Genomic DNA, 19,275 nt, shown 5'->3' on the forward strand with positions numbered 1-19,275 from the left:
CTCTTTCAGGCAGACTTGGGTACAGTTGCACACCCGAGTTCAGAAGACATCGCTCACACTAGCTAAAGGTGCCGTACTTTGACGTAAAAATAACCCGGGTGCAGACCAAAAGTGCAAGTGTGACCGCAACACTGCAAATAGGAATGCAAAGCAATGTAATGGTGGTACTCTCCCATTCACTGCTCTCCAAGTTTCCCATCTATGACAACTTCCGCTGCTGAGAAACCTGTAAATGTGAAAAGGGTCAAATCAGACATGACACTGTCCAACCCAACCATTAATCTGTGCTTTTATCAAAATTAAACCCAGACCTTTTTTAAAAAAATTAAACCCCTTTATTGTTTCTCAAATACAAAAGAAATACAAAAAGAAACACAGACAGCAAGAGAGACAGCCAGTGAGCGGCAGCAGTCTGGAGTACAGCTCAGTCTTTTGGTTAAGTGCGTGGTCCATTTTAGGTCAGATCGCTCTTGTCCGTGACCTCGGCATGACTGGTGTCCGAGCCGCCCGGCGCCAGCAGAGTCCTGCGGTTGTAGTGGCCCTTCATGATGCCTGAGTTGTTGTTTTCGTTGAGGATTTGTTTCTGTTTCTGCCGGTTGAGGGACTGCACCAGGCCGAGCACCACGGCGGCCAGCGAGTACTGGCCCGTGAGCTTCCTGGGCTGCAGGATGAGCGGGTTGGGCTGCACGCGGCCCATCAGGAAGTGTGTGCGGATCTTTCCTTCCTGCTCGCTGATGCCCTTCACGTAGATCTCGCCGCGGTACTCGAAAGCAAAGCCGCGCTCGTTCAGGATGGCGTAGGTCTCTTCCGGGAGCTGGATCTTACCGCTGACGCCTGTGCTGTCCATGCGACTCGCCAGATTGACCGTCTTCCCCCAGATATCGTACTGTGGCTTTTTAGCGCCGATCACTCCGGCCACCACAGAGCCGTGTGCCATACCTGAGAAAGAGAACAAAGTCTGCGTTAACACTTCACACTGTCAGGAGCTGATTGTGGCTGAATACGGCTTTTTTAAAGGTCCCATGAAATTAAAATAAAGTTTTTTAGATGTTAGAATCAGTATTGATAGATTTTAAGATATCTATAAGCTAGTGTGCTCCAAAACGGTGACAAAATTCACGTTTAGAAGATATAAAACTGATATAAACATGTAAAGCTTGTAGTTTGTCACTTCCGCCTAAATGGATCAACGGTTTTATTCACGTCACCACATACTTCAGTTTCTCATCAAATCATGACCAATCAAATGCTCTCTAGTATCAGTCATGCCCCGCCCCTTTCAAAACGCTTCTCATTTGCTTTTCATTTGATGCGTTTGAGCTCAAACACTCTCACTGGCAGAGCTGAGGTAAAACAAAATGCTATTGGCTGTTTTTTTTAAAGGGGAGGATCTACACTATGTCCCACCCTCTCTTCATGTTTTAGTTGAGATTACACCAAACATCGAATAAAAATGCATATTTCAAAGCACTTCACAGGACCTTTAATGACTTCTTTTTAAATTCAGAGGCATATTGAGAAACACAATGAACAAAGAATTTAATGACAATAAATAACAACAAAAGTACATTTGGTTCAAAACATCTAAAAATAAAAATTGTTACATTTTGGAGCAAAATAGCTTTAGGAACAAAGGTGGCTCTACTTCTCTGAGTTCTAAAGCTGTCGTCCAGAGAAGAGCCATTCAAATGCTGAATGGAGAATATGTGAGTGGTCCTTGCTTGCTTGCTAACCTGAGTGTCTGTTGATCATGTAAGGAAAGAGATATAACAAGCAAATAATCCTAGAGCACAATGTAACAGCACTGTGTAGCCGGTTTCTATTCTGTACACCAGTGTTTCTCAACCACGTTCCTGGAGGACCACCAGGACTGCATGTTTTGCATGTCTCCTTTGTCTGTCACACCCATTACAAGTTTTTCAGTCTCAGTTAATGAGCTGATAATTGGAATCAGGTGTGTTTGGTTAAGGAGACATGGGCTGTTTCTCAATAAGCTTTCTTCAGCGTTCTTATGTTCTCGTCTAATGTCATCAAACTGTCAAAGTTCAATTCCAAATCTCTTGACCACAAGAACGGAGGACGTGTGAAAGTTCCCGGATGTGTTCTAGATATCGAAAATGCAAGGACGCAGACTTGAGTGCAAAACTCACTCGAAAAGTCCCAGAAGTCATTGTGGCTGAATAAAGTAGGTGGGAAGTGCAGCATTTGATAACTGTTTATTAATAAATTCAGAGATATAACTTATTTATCTCAAGGGTTTTTCTAAATAAGATGGTATAAGTAAACATCACCATGAAAATCTTAATAAAGGCATAACACTTTAAGGTTGCTGAAAATTGTATCAAAATCTGTTTTAATTGTATTGTGCAAAGTATATTTGTAAGGTTTTTGTGTATGAGATTATATATATTTATATATATATATTTATATATATATATATATATATATATATATATATATATATATATATATATATATATATATATATATATATATATATATATATATATATATATATATATACACACACACACAGAGAGAGAGAGAGAGAGAAAAAAGAGGGAAAACAATAAATCGCTGTATGAATGCTGTAATGTTCAAATAATTTTCCGTTAAAAATACATGAAGGTCATGTGACCATCAGGAAAAGCGCAGCATCTCATTTCTCAAAAGACGCGTTCTGTGTTCTCACGGTTTCCCGACTTCCTTCTTCTGAGGTTACTTGGCAAGCACACTCTCCACAAGAACGCAAATCTGTTCTCTATGTTCTTGGAATTGAGAAACAGCCATGGAAAATGTGCTGAGATGATGGCCATCTAGGAACATGGTTTAGAAACACTGCTGTTAACTAATAGAATTGGAGAATGTAACAATACTCCCTCTGAAAGAATGATAAAAGGATAACAGAATGCAATAGCTTTTTTAATGAGTAAAAATCAGATAAATAATAAATAATACACCTTTTGAGAAAAAAAAAATTGCAAGACAATAATATAATAAACTATTTATTACAATCTAAAATAACTTTTTTAAAAATAAACAATGTTTATATAAGCCTTCAAACATTTGCAAAGTTTCGTTTTCTATCTAAAACAATGTAATTTTTACATTTAAAGATGTAAACGTTTGTTTTATTGTATCTTTAAATTGTAATTTATCTTTAAATGGCTGATTGCAGCTTTATTTAATGAATGAATGAATAATTTTTTAATGAGTAAAAAATCAGATAAATAATAAATAACACACCGCTTAAGGAAAAAATGTGCAAGACAATAAACTACTGATTAGAATCTAAAATAACTTTTAAAAAATAAATATTTTGCAAGTCTTTGAGCTTTTGCAAAGTTTAGTTTTCTACCTAAAAACAATGTAATTTTTACATTAAAATATCTTTAAATTAGATTTATGTATCCTTAAATACTGTATATACAAAAGTATGAATAGGAGTTATTTACTGAAAAATAACAATTTGAATTTCGATTTGTAGGTGCACTCAGGATAAAAAACAGTGTAACTAAAAAAAGTAGAATGGTGAAAAACTACATCAAACATGATCCTGGATAAAAATATTGACCAATCAGAAAAGAGCAATAATGGAAACACCAATAGTGACTGCCCACTCTCACAAAGCACTGCAATAGACCTAAGTCTCCTGACACTTAAATATTTGTTAATGTTTAAATATTTTGCAACAAATAATCCTTTAAAACCCTTTTCCCATATACCTTTCAAACCGATTTTAAATTAAATGTTGTAATCATTTCAAGGAGGTTGTTTTGATTCTTTTGAAATGCATATTAAGAAAATCAATGTAAACATAATGTTTTGAATCCAAAGCTGTTAAAAAAGTCACTGTCAGTCACTGTTGCTCTCCATTGTCACTATCAAGTGTGTTTTTAAATGTCATTAGAGTTTAAATGTTAAAATGACTCTCACCGATTCTGAGCTGGAAGTTGTTAAACGAATGCTTGTTGATCTCCTGAATGCTTTCATTCAGAGCAATGGCGAAATCGGCCAGCGCACACAGATGCCCCCATTTATCCTCACATTGCTATGGTAACACACATATATAGAAAGATTAGTACACAAACCCAAACCTTTTTACAGATCTTAAACTACAGGCATTACACATTGAGAAGAAGACATCAGATAATCTCTGCTTTAGCATGTCGAGCTATGTTCACAACAGTTTAATCATTCACTGATCTCTATACAGTGCAATTGAGTCTCAAAAGAGGGGATGAAAGCGAGTGAGAGACTCTGGATAATTTCCGCCTGAACATACCATTAACCCATATCCTTTAGCCATAAACATCTAAATTAGGGCTGCACGATATATCATTTCATTATGGAAATATGCAATAGTCACATTGTAGATTCTGCAATTTTGATTTATGATTATATTTAACTAGGAAATAGTTTAACAGCAATAAAAATAGCAAAGTTTAACACTAGTGAACTATTTTATTTGTATGGCACGTGTAAGATTTTAAGCTAATTTCAACCATTTGGGCACAATAAATGATCAAATTTGGAGCTTTAACAAAGATTAATTGTATTCGTTAATACAATAAACACCATACAGTGTTAATTTACATTTGATCATATTGTTTGAGTACATTACTGTCACGTCTTGACTCACAATCAAACTACAACTTTTCACAAAAGTCACTGGAACACAGGAATGATCACGAAAACACATATTTATTTACAAAGACACTTACTACAGGCACCGGACATATACACGCAAGAATCACAGGAATGACAAAGTAGACCCGACCAGGAACTAAACAAACGCTGGGGTATAAATACAAGGAGCATAATAACACACAGGTAAAACTCATGGATCTAACTAGAGGCGGGAAAACAGAACAAAGGAGCGCATGATCATAACAAAAGCACACGGAACAACACAGAAGCACATGGTAAAACACTGGGAAGTCACATGACATAACAGACACAGGCACACCAGACGAGACCGTGACAATTACAAAGTTATTTTAGATTTTAACTCTTAATAATTAACACTGTTAATACTGTCAGGATATTAAAGCAATATTTAATTTGTATCTTTGTTTTATTGTATTCATTTATGCTTGTAATTTGTTTATTATACGTTTTAATAAATACACTCCCTACAAAATTATCAATGTAAAATCATGAATTCTTTTCTAATAGAGTTGTTTTAAATCATCTTGTGAAATTACATTAATATCGCAATATATAATCGTAGAAAAACTAATTGCAATGGCAGTTTTTTCCAATATCGTGCAGCCCTAATCTAAATCATACATAAAAAATATAATTTCAGTCCTTTTCAGGTCATTAAAATACAGCATTTCTTATTTATAATGTGTATAATGTATAATCACCTTTGCTTTGAGTTCTGGAGTAAGCATTTGGGTATATTTGGTCATCCACATTTTCTAAATGACCCTGTTATAGCTATCCAAATGCAACTTTTTATATATTTATTATAGGCAATCCAGAGATTTGTACCACAAATAATAAACAGGCTGGCAGAATTAGTCCTCAGACACACACTCTTAACACTACATGAATAATGATGTATTAATATGTAAACTAAACATTATTTTATAATGAACTAATTATGAGGCACGTGCTAATCATGAACTAACTTTGACTACAACAAAATTCACATGTTCATGAGTGAATAACGGCTACCTTTATTACTTGCAAGTACATGTTGTTAATTAATGTATTAATTAACATTTAAGTTAAAGCTAAATGAAACCAACATGAACTCATGAGCTGTTAATGTATAATTAGATCATGACTTTACTTGGAGGGGGACATCACCATTAACTCATCCTTAACTACTCATGAACTCCTGTGTTTAAACGGTTCGTGTTGATGTCGATAGAACCCATTTCTATTGTTATTCAGTGTAAACGCACTAGACGGACGCGCATAAGTAGTTCATGAGTAGTTAAGAATGGGTTAATGATAAAGTGCCCCTCTAAGTAAAGTCATGATATAATTATACACTAACAGCTAATAAGTTCATGATGGTTAAATTAAGCATAAAATAATGTGCTAATTAATATGTTAATAAACAAACAATCATGTAGTAAAGACAATCAAGTAATAAAGATAGCTGTTTTTCACACATGAACACATGTGATTGATGTTGTCGTAGTAGTAGTAACAGTATTGTCCTTGACAGGAAATTTGTTATGGGCATCACCATATCACTGCAGACACTTCATAAAAACAAACAATAAAAACAATACAAATGCAGTAATATTAATAATTGTTGTAGTTAAAGTCCATGATTAGCACATACATTATCTCATCATTACTTCATAATAAAGTACTGTTTAGTTTACATATTAACACATCATTATTTGTGTACTGTGTACATTTTTACCCTCCTAACCCAAATAGATGGCTTTACTAGATTATTGTGTGGAAACATGTTACCCTTTAAACGAGATGAAACTAAACAGCCCAAATGGAATTATCATATAACATAAGCCTTTATGCAGTTCTCTAATAAATAAATTAATAATGTCTAGTTTCATAAACATGGATTACTCTGTGTAATTTTCTAGTAAACTCATATATTTGGGTTAGAAGGGTAAAAATGTACTCAGTACATGAATACTGATGTGTTAATATGTAAACTAAACATTACTTTATTATGAACTAATGATGAGTTAATGCATGCGCTAATCATGGACTAACTATAGTACTTCAGGATGAGTAGATCTCATAATTGATATGAATATTGTGTCTAGAAGTCAATCTTGATTATGTTTTTTTCTTAGGTCAAACAAGCTCACAGATTTTTTTCTAGAATAACCTCAGTTCAACTGGCAAAATAGAGACCCAAACTGATTGGCCAATGGGAGCCATGTTTTCCAAGATATGCCACTACCCTCATTTACATTTACTGTATGGCGCTTGACAAAGACACTGCATGGCAATTTTTCTAGTTAAACAATTAGTTGCAAAATTATAGATTTTTCTTTTATAGCACCATCATGTGGTTAAACTCTGCAATATTTCTACTGGGAGCAAGATGAAATGTCATACTGAGAGGCATTTTAATCCCATAGGGGGGCACTAGACCTGGTCACTTATTTTGGTCCCTCTTTCCTTTCATTTAGGCTTTTTATTGACTCATCTATTATTAGTTTGCATTACTGCCTAAGTTCCTGACTTGAGGCAGTAATATACTTTTATAGTAATAATATTATGCACAGTTTCGCTAATATTGATTTTATCAATGAAGGTATGTAATGATACCGTTTACATTAACATAGACACATCATGGCTTCAGCATCAAACGAGTGGTTTAAATTATATTTTATTCTCCTTGTTTCTTTTCTGTTTTATTTCAAATAACATAAATGTTTTAAGTTTTAGTTAAAGACGTCAAACTATGCCCATACATGCAAGCTAACCCACTATCATATAACCATTATATGAAGTGAAATAAGCATAACCGAGTCATCACGCTTCATTACCCAACCAATATCAGTGTTAGAAAAAAGTGAAATGTTACAATCTAATGTCATTTTAAAAAATAGTAGCTAAATCTGTTACTTAGTTACATTTTAAGGCATTAGTGTGGCCAGGAAAATACCTAGAAAAAGATACCTAAATTCACAGTTATTACTGTGAGATTGGTTCAATTTTGGCATGGATAACACGTAATTCAACCGACTATATAACTTTTTTCATAATTTTAAAAAGTAAAAATAATGATTTATGTTAGGCTATCATTAGTGGGGATTTTTCGTGAAATTGTCCAGTTGGCATTTGTAAAAACACCACCATAAACCATTAGGCTATTAGGCTTACCCGTCAGTTTATTTATTTAGGCTATTTAGCCTATTTTAATGACTGTTAAAAGTTAAAACTGGTAAAAGCTTACAAGTAAAAACAAAATCGATAGGCTAACTGTATTTTAGCTTTTAAAATCGGCCTACAATATATTTTCTGGTGTTTAATTTTGCATGAGCAAAGAGCAGTATAGCCTGAATCACATAATTTTAAAACAATATCATTTAGCCTACCTGCAGCGCATGTGAGAGGTTGATCTGCGGCAAATCCACTTACTCACTTACTGAGTATTTAGCTATTTTATTAAACACTGTAAACTTGACTTCTCAGGCCAATCATCTTTAAACTTAAAAGGCATTTTTTAAGTGTCCTAACTTTGCTGCTGCATAATGGGATGTTTCTTTTAACTACTGTAAAAATGCGCTTTGGCAATTTGAAAATGAAAGCAAACATTCAAAAGGGTTCTGTATTTTGTCAATTTTATCTTAATTTTAATAATAATGAATATAAAAATAAATTAAAATATTAATGTAGACTACTGTGGGAATGTGCATTGTCCAACTAAACATTTTATTAGGCTACAGTTGAAGTCAGAATTATTAGCCCCCTAAATTATTAGCCCGCCTGCTTATTTTTTCCCCCAATTTCTGTTTAACGGAGAGAAGATTTTATCAACATATTTCTTAGCATAATAGTTTTAATAACTCACTTCTAATAACCAATTTATTTTATCTTTGTCATGATGACAGTTAATAATATTTGGCTAAATATTTTTCATCACACTTCTATACAGCTTAAGTGACATTTAAGGCTTAACTAGGTTGATTAGGCTAACTAGGCAGGTTAGGGTAATTAAGCAAGTCATTGTATAACGATGGTTTGTTCTGTAGACTATCAGAAAAAATATAGCTAAATATAAAAAAAAAAAATAAAAAAATCAAAAAAAATCAAAAGGGGGCTAATAATTCTGACTTGAACTGTACATATCCTGAAAAATACATATCCTGTACATAACTGAAAAACTAATGTAAAGATAACTGGCAGTTGTGTTTCTGCTAAAATTAATTTAACCGCAAATTTCTTCTGTGTTTTTTCCCTTTTAGAACTCAAAAGGAGAGTTGTATTTAAAGAATTAGTTAACCAAAACCTGAAATGGATTAGACTGCTCACCTTCATGTCATCCACTAGTCCAGTTTTCTCCCGTGTGAGTGCGCCTCCGCCTCTGTGTGCACGTTTTAAAGGCTATATACACGCACCCTGACCTGACGCGGGGACCCGATCTCTGGGCTATTGCTTTCATTTCACAATTTTCATAATTTAATTGCTATTTCATATTATTAAATATATAAATGTGAGTTCTGAAAGTGTATTAGTAATTAATGACAGAAGATTTTCAGTTTTGAGTGAACAATCCTCTATAAAAACTAATTCTTTCTAAGGGGGCAATGCCCCCTTTTGCCCCCCGTAGCGCCAGGCCTGTTTCCTGAGTCCCTCACCCTATAACTGTTCTACACAAATTGGTTCAGATCAGCTGAAAATCCTAGAACAGGTTTTGAAAAAAAAAATTGGCTTTTCAAAAAATCCAGACTTTTAGAAAACTTGACCCATGTGGCAATAAAATCTAATGCCAATGCTACACACTTGAATTATCAAGACTTTTCTTCAGGATTTTTCTGATATAAACTTGGCATAAATTACTGCCTCTAGTGTTGTCATTCGCCATATTTCATTTTCTTTTACACTTTATTGCCATTTGGCTTTGGATTTGTAGAATTGGGACATCAACAAGTGTACATGAGATGTACACCAAATAACATAGATTGAGGATATAAAGTAGTGAATGCAGAGAATGTTATTTATTTACTACTCCATGGCCTACATCCTCTAAAGTGCACTATAGGGAGCATTTTCAGACACAGCTTTGGTTTGTAAAGGGGTGTCTTAGTGTGTGTACTTGTAGATATGCTTTACGATGATTCTCCTTAGGCAAAATGTATTTTATACTGTAAAAGCTAGTTATCATATGGCTTTACCTATCCCTATTCCTAATCCTAACCCAACCCCCATGGTAAACCTGTGGCAAATTTTGAATGTCAAAACACCTCATTAAGTTTTTAATTATGAGGACACAAGGCATGTCCTCATAAACCACCGTAATAGATCACAACTAGGTCATACACATGGCATTATTCAATTTTGTGTCCTCATAAACCACATAAACAAGTATGTGTGTGTTTTCATACCTGTTTCTCAGGAGACAGTCCTGACACAGCCATGTACGTGCTGCCGATGGTCTTAATCTTCTCAATGTCCTGAAATCTCTCCTCCCCCAGCAGCTGTGCAGAATCAGTCTTTAAATACCACAGGCTACAGTACATATGCGGTATTAAACTTTCATCAGCAGCTTCTGAGCAGGTGTGATGGATCTTTTTGATCACAATGAACTGTTGTTGAATTTTAAGCAACATATAGGTGAGTAAAAATAGAAAGATTTTGCTTTTTATACACGTGTTTGTGTTTTGGCAGAATTCTGACCTCATCAAAATCAGCGATGATCTCGTTGAGCAGCCGCAAACACTCCACGCCCTGGTTATTCATCTCCGTTTGAGAGTAAAAATCAGCAAAGCCTGGAATGGAGGCGAACATCACTCCCACCGCGTCATATGATTGCGAGTAGAGCTCCTATCAGATGGAGATCAAACAACAGAAACTTCAGATGAGTCCAGTTTCATTTCACACAGCAGTCCAATCCATGTTTATGCAGAATATGTAGACATTTTTTTTTACAAAAAAAAACTCTCCACAAGAGGGCAGTGTTGCTTTATATGTAACATACTTGACTTAGAAGTGTCAGGCAAAACAGATGCTTCTGATATTTGATATATATAATGACAAACAATATTTGTCTGAATATGTACGATTACAACAAATGCACAATTAATTCATAAGAGGATTAAAACTAAAATTGTAAAAATAATTTTGTTGCTTACAATGAACTAACTGGAATTTTTTATAGACCATTTTTTAAGGATGTAAACAAGAAACAATGGTCCCAACATATTTCCTGTCTTACATTTTTAATTTCTATAGCTTCCGAGAATCCAAAAAAAGCCACATATTGATAATGTATATATATATATATATATATATATATATATATATTGTTTTGTATGACATGTCTGTATTGAGTTTTTTCAAGGTTTTACAATAATTTAAACCCAATACCTAAAACTTCCCCAGACAGGTTTAGAGAAAAAAAATAAATAAATAAACAATAATCATTATTTTAAAACTAATAATAAAATAAATTAATTACTTAAAATAAAAAGAAAACTAATCAAACCCCAATTCATATTCCACAACTTCAGACTTCCAAAGCTTCTTCAATATCTCAATTTTCAAAAACACCTCCCAGATTATCACAAAATTCAGAAGTTTTTTCCTTATTATATATGTGAGCTTTTCAAGAGACAAACATAAAGGTTTCTCAACCAAAGTCCAATGGAGGACTTAACATTAACACAAATTTTTTTTCCAACATTAAGCAATACAATGCCTTGCCTGTATGAAACAATTTTCTTTCTTTAGTAGAAAGCACAACTGTCTTCATACATATTCAATATACATAATCCCGGACTTAAAGAGCCCCTGTTATGGGTTTTTAAAAATGACCTTCCATTTAGTGTGTAAGTGAAGTGAAAAATCCAGCTAAGGCTTAAATCTGAAAGTGCACAGTGTTTAAAACTATTGATTTATTTACAAAAGAGTCATAGTGATTCAAATGAATCATCTTGATAATGAGTCTTTAGCTGTTTCGGCATGACATTGATACGAAACTTAAGCTCCGGCCAATTTTTGCACGTGCAAATCTGGGAAAATTAAACCCGCCCACAAACACTATAGCAGACCCCGGTTTAATCAAGTCAAGAAGACGCTGTGCTCAGCTGGATATTATTGGAAGTGTGAGGGGTAGCTTTGTGTTATCTTCTCTACCCAAAGATGAAACTGTGAAGAGTCAGTGATTGAGGTTTATTTTGTGTTGTGGTGGCCGGAATTACTGGAGGTTGGCAGGTATGCTCACACATACACTATGCACTCTGACTACTTCAATATTGTTGATAAGCTGTGGTGGGCATTTTGCTCTGTCTTGTCGACCAATCGCAACAGGCTATCATCGGTCCAATCAGCGCAGATTATCTTCGTGCTAAGCAGGGGTTTGGGAACAAATGAATCGCTGAACGAATCAAATTACATTACTAATGCTTTGCTTCTTAGACTTTACACACCTAAAACTTGCCTATAGCACTTATTCACTGTTGCTCTTATAGTTGTGTAAATTGCTTCCTTGTCCTCATTTGTAAGTCGCTTTGGACAAAAGCGTCTGCTAAATGACTAAATGTAAATAAATATGGGAATCGCTGGTATAATTAGGTAAAAATAAATGCATATTATAAGACGATAAAAGTGTTTTTTGACCTTGCATGCATATCAGCCTGTTGTTAGAGACCCTTAAAACCAAAATATGACCATTTTTAATATATAATAGAGGCTCTTTAAATGAATTAGAATGGAAATAAATTGTGAAATATATTGAGTCACCACCACCCCAAATTTTTGTACCTCCTCACACTCCCGCACACAATGAAAAAATATTGTATCTATAGAATTTATTTGTAATAATATTTATGGTAATATCCTTTTTATAATATATATTTCTAATTTCCATTTAGTCATGTAGTTAGCGAATAAATCAGACTAAATTACAAATAAAAACAGAAAAATATTTAGTTATTACATTTGTATATAATATAATATAATATAATATAATATAATATAATATAATATAATATAATATAATATAATATAATATAATAGATGTAAAAATTTTAATTTATATTTTTTATAGAATTTATTGCCAATTTATTATAACAAACAAGTGTTGCAACAACAATCTTTTCAACTAAATTTTCAATTTAATAACATTTTGTAAGATCACTTTCATTCATACATTTATTTTCTCATCGGCTTAGTCCCTTTTTTAATCTGGGGTCGCCACAGTGGAATGAATCGCCAACTCTTACAGCAGCGGTTTTACGCAGCGGATGTCCTTCCAGCTGCAACCCATCACTGGAAAACATCCATACACATACACTACGGCCAATTTAGCTTACCCAATTCACCTGTACCACATGATTTTGGACTTGTGGGGGAAACCGGAGAACCCAGAGGAAACCCACGCCAACACGGGGAGAACATGCAAACTCCACACAGAAATGCCAACTGACCCAGCGGAGGCTCGAAACAGCGACCTTCTTGGTGTGAGGCGATTGTTCTACCCACTCTGCCACCGTGCTGCCAGATCACTGTCCTGTTTCTTTTAAATATTTTATTAAGGTTACAATAATTAGAAAGTTTACTTGCAGTTATTATGCTACATAAAACATATAAAAATAAATTTAATTTAATGTGGAATCACAAATTGTCCTATACAATCTTTTTATTTAACACATGGTTAAGATCAGGCCTCACACACACACGCACGCACGCACGCACACACACACAATGTAACATTCCTCAAGCTTATAACTTGATACCTACTATATGTAAGCTCTAATGCACTGTTTCTCAACCACGTTCCTGGAGGACTACCAGCTCTGCACATTTTCCATGTCTCCTTAACCAAACACACCTAATTCAGATCATCAGCTCATTGACTGAAAGACCTGTAATGGGTGTGACAGACAAATGAGACATCCAAAACATGCACTGTTGATGGTTCTCCAGGAACGTGGTTGAGCTTCTATCCTCTTTAAAGAAGGAGATGCGATCAATAGTATGCAGCCAATATTACAGCAGGTTAAATACGGCCTAAACATTCAGCACCTCACTGAGACACCCTAATGACGCATGAAGTCATCAGCACATGCCGATACTGCTGACTAACCGCATGGGGATAAAAGTCAGTTACTGTTGAAGACAAGTGCAGAAAACAGGTAATCATCCACTAAATAAGTCTTAGACACTAAACCAAATGACTGCAGTGCCCTTCAAGACTGGCAGCATTTCTGTGTGTGTGTGTGTGTGTGTGTGTGTGTCTGTGAGAAAAGAGGGATAATTTTCTCATCTTAATAATAGCAGATGGTGACGTAAATTACGGTTCACACACTCAAGTGCAGACACACACACACACACACACACACGCACGCACACACACACACACACACACACACACACACACATAGGTACATACACATTTAGTGTCACCAGTTAAATCATACCTTAATACTCCACCTGATTATAAATGAATGGGATGATTAAAGCAACTCAATACACTCATACACACACTCATAAGCACACACATGCACACACAGGCTTAATGAATGCATTTTTTATCCGTGAGTTATCCAGCTCCATTATTTAGCCTCCCTATTGTCTGATTGACTGACAGCGGAACATTCCAGAAATAAACTGAGGAGTCGCGTCAGAACAACAGAGCGCACGCACGCACGCACACGCACACGCACGCACACGCACGCACACGCACACGCACACGCACACACACACATACAACTGTCTGCAAAATCAAAAGAAAGGGCAAAGGAGTGAGAAAAGTGGAGGAAAAATATAAAAAATGTGCAGGTGGAGGATGATCTCAGAGTCGGCAGATTTGCCGGCTGCACATCTAAAATGCGAATTTCCTGTTCCACCACATCACAAAGGTGCTCTGTTGGATTGAGATCTGGTGACTGTGGAGGCCATTTGAGTACAGTGAACTAATTGCCATGTTTAAGAAACCAGTCTGAGATGATTAGCACTTTATGACATGGCACGTTATTCTGCTGAAAGTAGCCATCAGAAGATGGGCACACTGTGGTCATAAAGGAATGGACATGGTCAGCAACAATACTCAGGTAGGCTGTGGCATTGACACAATGCTCAATTGGTACTAATGGTACCGTTGATACAAGGGTGCCATGAAATGGTCAGTAATTGTTTTATTATTACTATTATTATTATTATTATTTACAAAGGACAGAATAATAGTATACATTAGAAAAAGCTGCAAATAAATTAGCAAACAGTTTAGCCTATTCAAATTAATAGCTGTTATAAAGAAATTGAATTAAGTTATTAAATCTTATTAAACTTTTCTTCACTCTATAATTTATACATTCTGATTAAAGAGCAGCAAATGCATCTCTTATTTAGATTTTAATAATATAATATAATATAATATAATATAATATAATATAATATAATATAATATAATATAATATAATATATGTAAAAGTTAAAAATTTATATTTTTTATAGAATGTATTGCCAATTTATTATAAAAAGGCGCTCTGTTGAAAATTTTCGTTTGATCACATTAAATAACAGAGGTGTCACTTTAAAAATGCACACATCCATAATGAAAGCATTTGATTATTTTCCCAAATTTTTTATACTCATTTTGGACAAAAATTTGTTGTGTTTAAAAGAAAACCCACCAAGATAGACATGTTTAGATATTATTATTATTATGTGTATTATGTCTGTTCAAACATGCACCCAAAGCCCAAAGTGTTCACTTTCACTCCACTTCAAATCGTTTATACAGAATCCGTAAACAGCGTCTATTTATCACTATGGAGCGACCTTACTAAATGTCTACGTGATTTTAATATGTGGATTACTAGTAATTTTATTAAGTTAAATACCAGAAAAACTAAAGCTCTAAGTCTGTTCTTTCCAAAGCTCAATCCTTTACTCTATCTATCAATAATTCTCCAGTAAATTTTACAACTCATGCTAAATGTCTTGGGGTTATACTAGATGGTATGCTTTCGTTTAAGTCACGTTATTTCACGATCTGCATTTTTTCACTTACGTAACATTGCAAGACTTCGCCCTTCATCTCAACAAAGTACTGAAGTGCTTGTTCATGCTCTGGTTACATCAAAGATTGATTATTGCAATTCCCTCCTATCTGGTATCCCTTTTATCCAACTTCACAGATTACAGTTAATCCAGAACTCGGCAGCTAGGGTAGTCACCCGCTCACGTGCTTCTGAACACATATTCCCAATTTTCTTTTACTTGCATTGGCTTCTTGTTCTTTATCGAGTACAACATAAAATTCTTCTATTAACTTACAAAGCTCTCCACAACCTGGCACCCGATTACCTCTCTGATCTTCTTCACTGGTACACTCCTCTACGCTCCACTGCGGCTGAACTCTTATCAGTTCCAATTTTTAAGATGAAATCATTTGGTGGCAGGGCTTTTAGCTGCATAGCACCACATTTATGGATTTCCCTGCCATTAGATATTCGTTAGGTGGACTCTATTCCCAATTTTAAATCCCAGGTCAAAACTTTTCTGTTCAGTATTACTTTTGATCATTTTCTAGTTTAACAGTATGTTTACTATTCTTCTGTCTTGTATTTTATGATGTGCCTGTGACATATAGTAAGGTGTCATTGAGTGCGTTGAAAGGCGCCAATAAATAAAAGTTATTATTATTATTATTATTGTTATTATTATTATTTTTATTATTATTATTATTTTATTATTATTATTAACAGATTCATATTTAAGAGCAGGGAACGTCCCCTTGTGGTTCAGCAGCATGGGTTGCATATAGGGAGGATCGCCTCTTTAACGTTTACTCCCACCTTTCACAGAAAGATTAAAAATATGTGAGAAATACAGGAAAATACATTTATGGGATGAAAGTGGGACAGAATTCTGGGAAAAACGGGAGGGTTGTTAGGTATGCTCATTGGAGCTACACATTATTTTTCAAAGCAAAACAAATCAATGATTATTGGAAGCATTTCAGTTGTTCAATTTCAACTTTCATTAACACTAAAATCTACCCCATTTCATTCAGACCTTACCAAATTCGATTGATTTACTTTTGTCACGCATACGCATTAGTAAGTTATGCATATATTTTAATTGGTTTTGACTTGCGCAGCTGAAGCTGTTTTAAAAAGAGTTGACTGTCATGCTAATTAAGAGGCCAGAGAGTGAAAGTGGTAGTGATTCATCGTCTCTTCGCATGTTCTTGCTGTCTAAGTGCTGCCATGTTTTCCCTGTCAGACTGAAGGAGTGAATCTGTCTCTCTACCTCATTGTCTCTGTCTTTCTCCAGGAAATGGCGAGCGACATGGCTGGGAAGAATGTTCCTGAGCATGTTCTCATTGTGCTCACGCAGCTCTCGCATCTCATTTATCTCTTCCTTCGCCTGCACACGCCATAGGAAGTCCAGACGAGCCGTATATTCCAGCTGAGAGACAGAGAGAATAAAGCCGGTCAGACAACAGAGAAGAAAAAGCACCACAAGATACATTCAATCAGCATAAACAAGCACAAACACAGGACTGGACAGTCAATCAGGGTTACAGGCCTATACAGCTGCTTTTTTTTTTTTAAACAAAGCCTCAAAGTCCTTAACAGGTCAGAGAAAACATCAATACACACTTATCATCGTAAAATGTTTGTCAATATTAATGCACAGAATGTTATGAATTTGTGTAGCTATTAAACTCAGAACAGACAGAGAGAGAAAGAAGAGAAAGTACAGTAAGAGAAGGATGCATTTATTTAAATATAGCTAAAATACAGCAAAAACAGTGACTTTTGTGAGATTTTTACTATTTAAAGTAACTGTTTTCTGTTTTTTTTAAATGCTGTTTAGTCCTGTGGTGCATTTCCAGCATCTTATTTCCTGTCTTCAGTGTCTCATGATCCTTTAAACCGTAAAACCCAACTTTATCAAATGAAATGTGTGTAGGTAACTCGAAATTGACTGAAAGTTAATTCTACTCATTTGAAAAGAGTTTTGAACTCAGTGTTGAAGGTAATGAGTTAACTAAATGCCTCATTACTTCAACTTAAATGGAGTAAGTTCACAGTACTCATATATATTAGTTTTTTTTTTAACTCAAATGGTTTGAAGTAATTGGTTTCCTCAAACGGTTTGAGTTGCCTTAACTATTGGGTTTTACAGTACTCAGTTGGTTTGAGTTCTCTTCATTTATTGTGTTTTACTGTGCTCAAATTGCTTAATTTACTCAAATAGATTAAGTTCACAGTACTCATTAGGATTAGTTTTTGAACTTATATGGCTTGTTGCAATTGGTTTCCTCAAACAGTTTGAGTTACCTTAACTTTTTGGGTTTTACAGCGTAGAAATCATTCTAATTTGTTAATTTGCTGTTAAATAGATTTATTATCATCAGTGTTGATCATTTATCTACAATAGAATGATTTTTAACATTATAAAGGCCTTTAATATAGCTTTTGTTTTTCTTTTGCTTTCCTTTTTACTAAACCAAAGTATGAATTTTTCAAAAAATAAAAGATGGTAGCGTATTACAAGTTACAACATGTTTCATGTTGAAAAAAGCTCTCCGTTTCAGACAAATACTGTTCATTTAAACTATTATTTCACCAATATTTACAGCAGCTACCATTTTAGCCCTGAAGCTATGTTTGTTTGCTCTCCTATTCTTTGTTTTCTTTAAATTCTAACTTTTTCCCTTTTTCTCACAATAAAAGAACCTAAAGGTCATTAAAATCATAACCTGCTATCTGTTTATTTATTTATTTATACTTTCACTTATGCTTCAACCCCAGTCCTAGACATTCAGGGTCGTAACAATTGTCATATGAACTACGGAAAATCATGTTAGCATGGCGGTTTGATCCTCAAGAAAAAAAAACAAAACATTTTTGTAAGAAAAAGACTTATTTATAAACCCTTTGTCACAATCATCAGCTATCTAATCCTTACAGATCGCTGGTAAACACACATTTCAGATAGGACTACAAATCTGCTGGTATATGGACTACAAGACCAGTCATGCAACACACACACCTGCTCCAAGTCTCCATTGATTACACTCTCACAGCTGATGCTGCTCATGGACTGATTACACACACATATATACTGTTTGCCCCTGTGTTGACCGTTGCTTGCCTGACCATTCTGCTAAATAAACCTTGCACTCCCTTGTCCAGCATCACTTTACGTTACACCCTTGCTTAAAATTTGTATAATATTTATAAAAATAATATATATAAAACAATTTCAATAGAGTATTAGATATACAGTTGAAGTCAGAATTATTAGCCCGCCTGTTTATTTTTTTCCTCAATTTCTGTTTAACGGAGAGAAGATTTTTTTCAACACATTTCTAAACATTATAGTTTTAATAACTCATTTCTAATAACTGGTTTATTTTATCTTTGCCATCATGACAGTAAATAATATTTTACTAGATATTTTTCAAGACACTTCTATACAGCTTAAAGTGACATTTAAAAGCTTAACTAGGTTAATTAGGTTAACTAGGCAGGTTAGGGTAATTAGGCAAGTTATTGTATAACAATAGTTTGTTCTTTAGACTATCGAAAAAAAATATAGCTTAAAGGGGCTAATAATTTTGATCTTAAAATGTTTTTAAAAAAA

The 19,275-nt window shown here is 34.5% G+C and overlaps 1 protein-coding gene across 2 annotated transcripts in view; it reads right to left on the reverse strand.

Annotated features, from left to right (window-relative positions):
- Nucleotides 1-339: 339 nt before the first annotated feature.
- adcy8 (adenylate cyclase 8 (brain)) overlaps nt 340-19,275 on the reverse strand; it is a 116,257-nt gene continuing 97,321 nt past the window's right edge. For both annotated transcript variants that reach the window (XM_056479906.1, XM_056479914.1), the window contains 5 exons: nt 16,930-17,088; nt 10,348-10,494; nt 10,056-10,148; nt 3,937-4,051; nt 340-939 (listed from right to left, as the gene is read on the reverse strand). In XM_056479906.1, the coding sequence (XP_056335881.1) occupies nt 455-939; nt 3,937-4,051; nt 10,056-10,148; nt 10,348-10,494; nt 16,930-17,088 (999 nt within the window). In that variant the 3' untranslated portion in view covers nt 340-454. The remainder of the gene's footprint in view (nt 940-3,936; nt 4,052-10,055; nt 10,149-10,347; nt 10,495-16,929; nt 17,089-19,275) is intronic.

Source organism: Danio aesculapii, chromosome 2 (assembly GCF_903798145.1).
Source record: "Danio aesculapii chromosome 2, fDanAes4.1, whole genome shotgun sequence".
In the NCBI taxonomy this organism is placed as follows: Eukaryota; Metazoa; Chordata; class Actinopteri; order Cypriniformes; family Danionidae; genus Danio; species Danio aesculapii.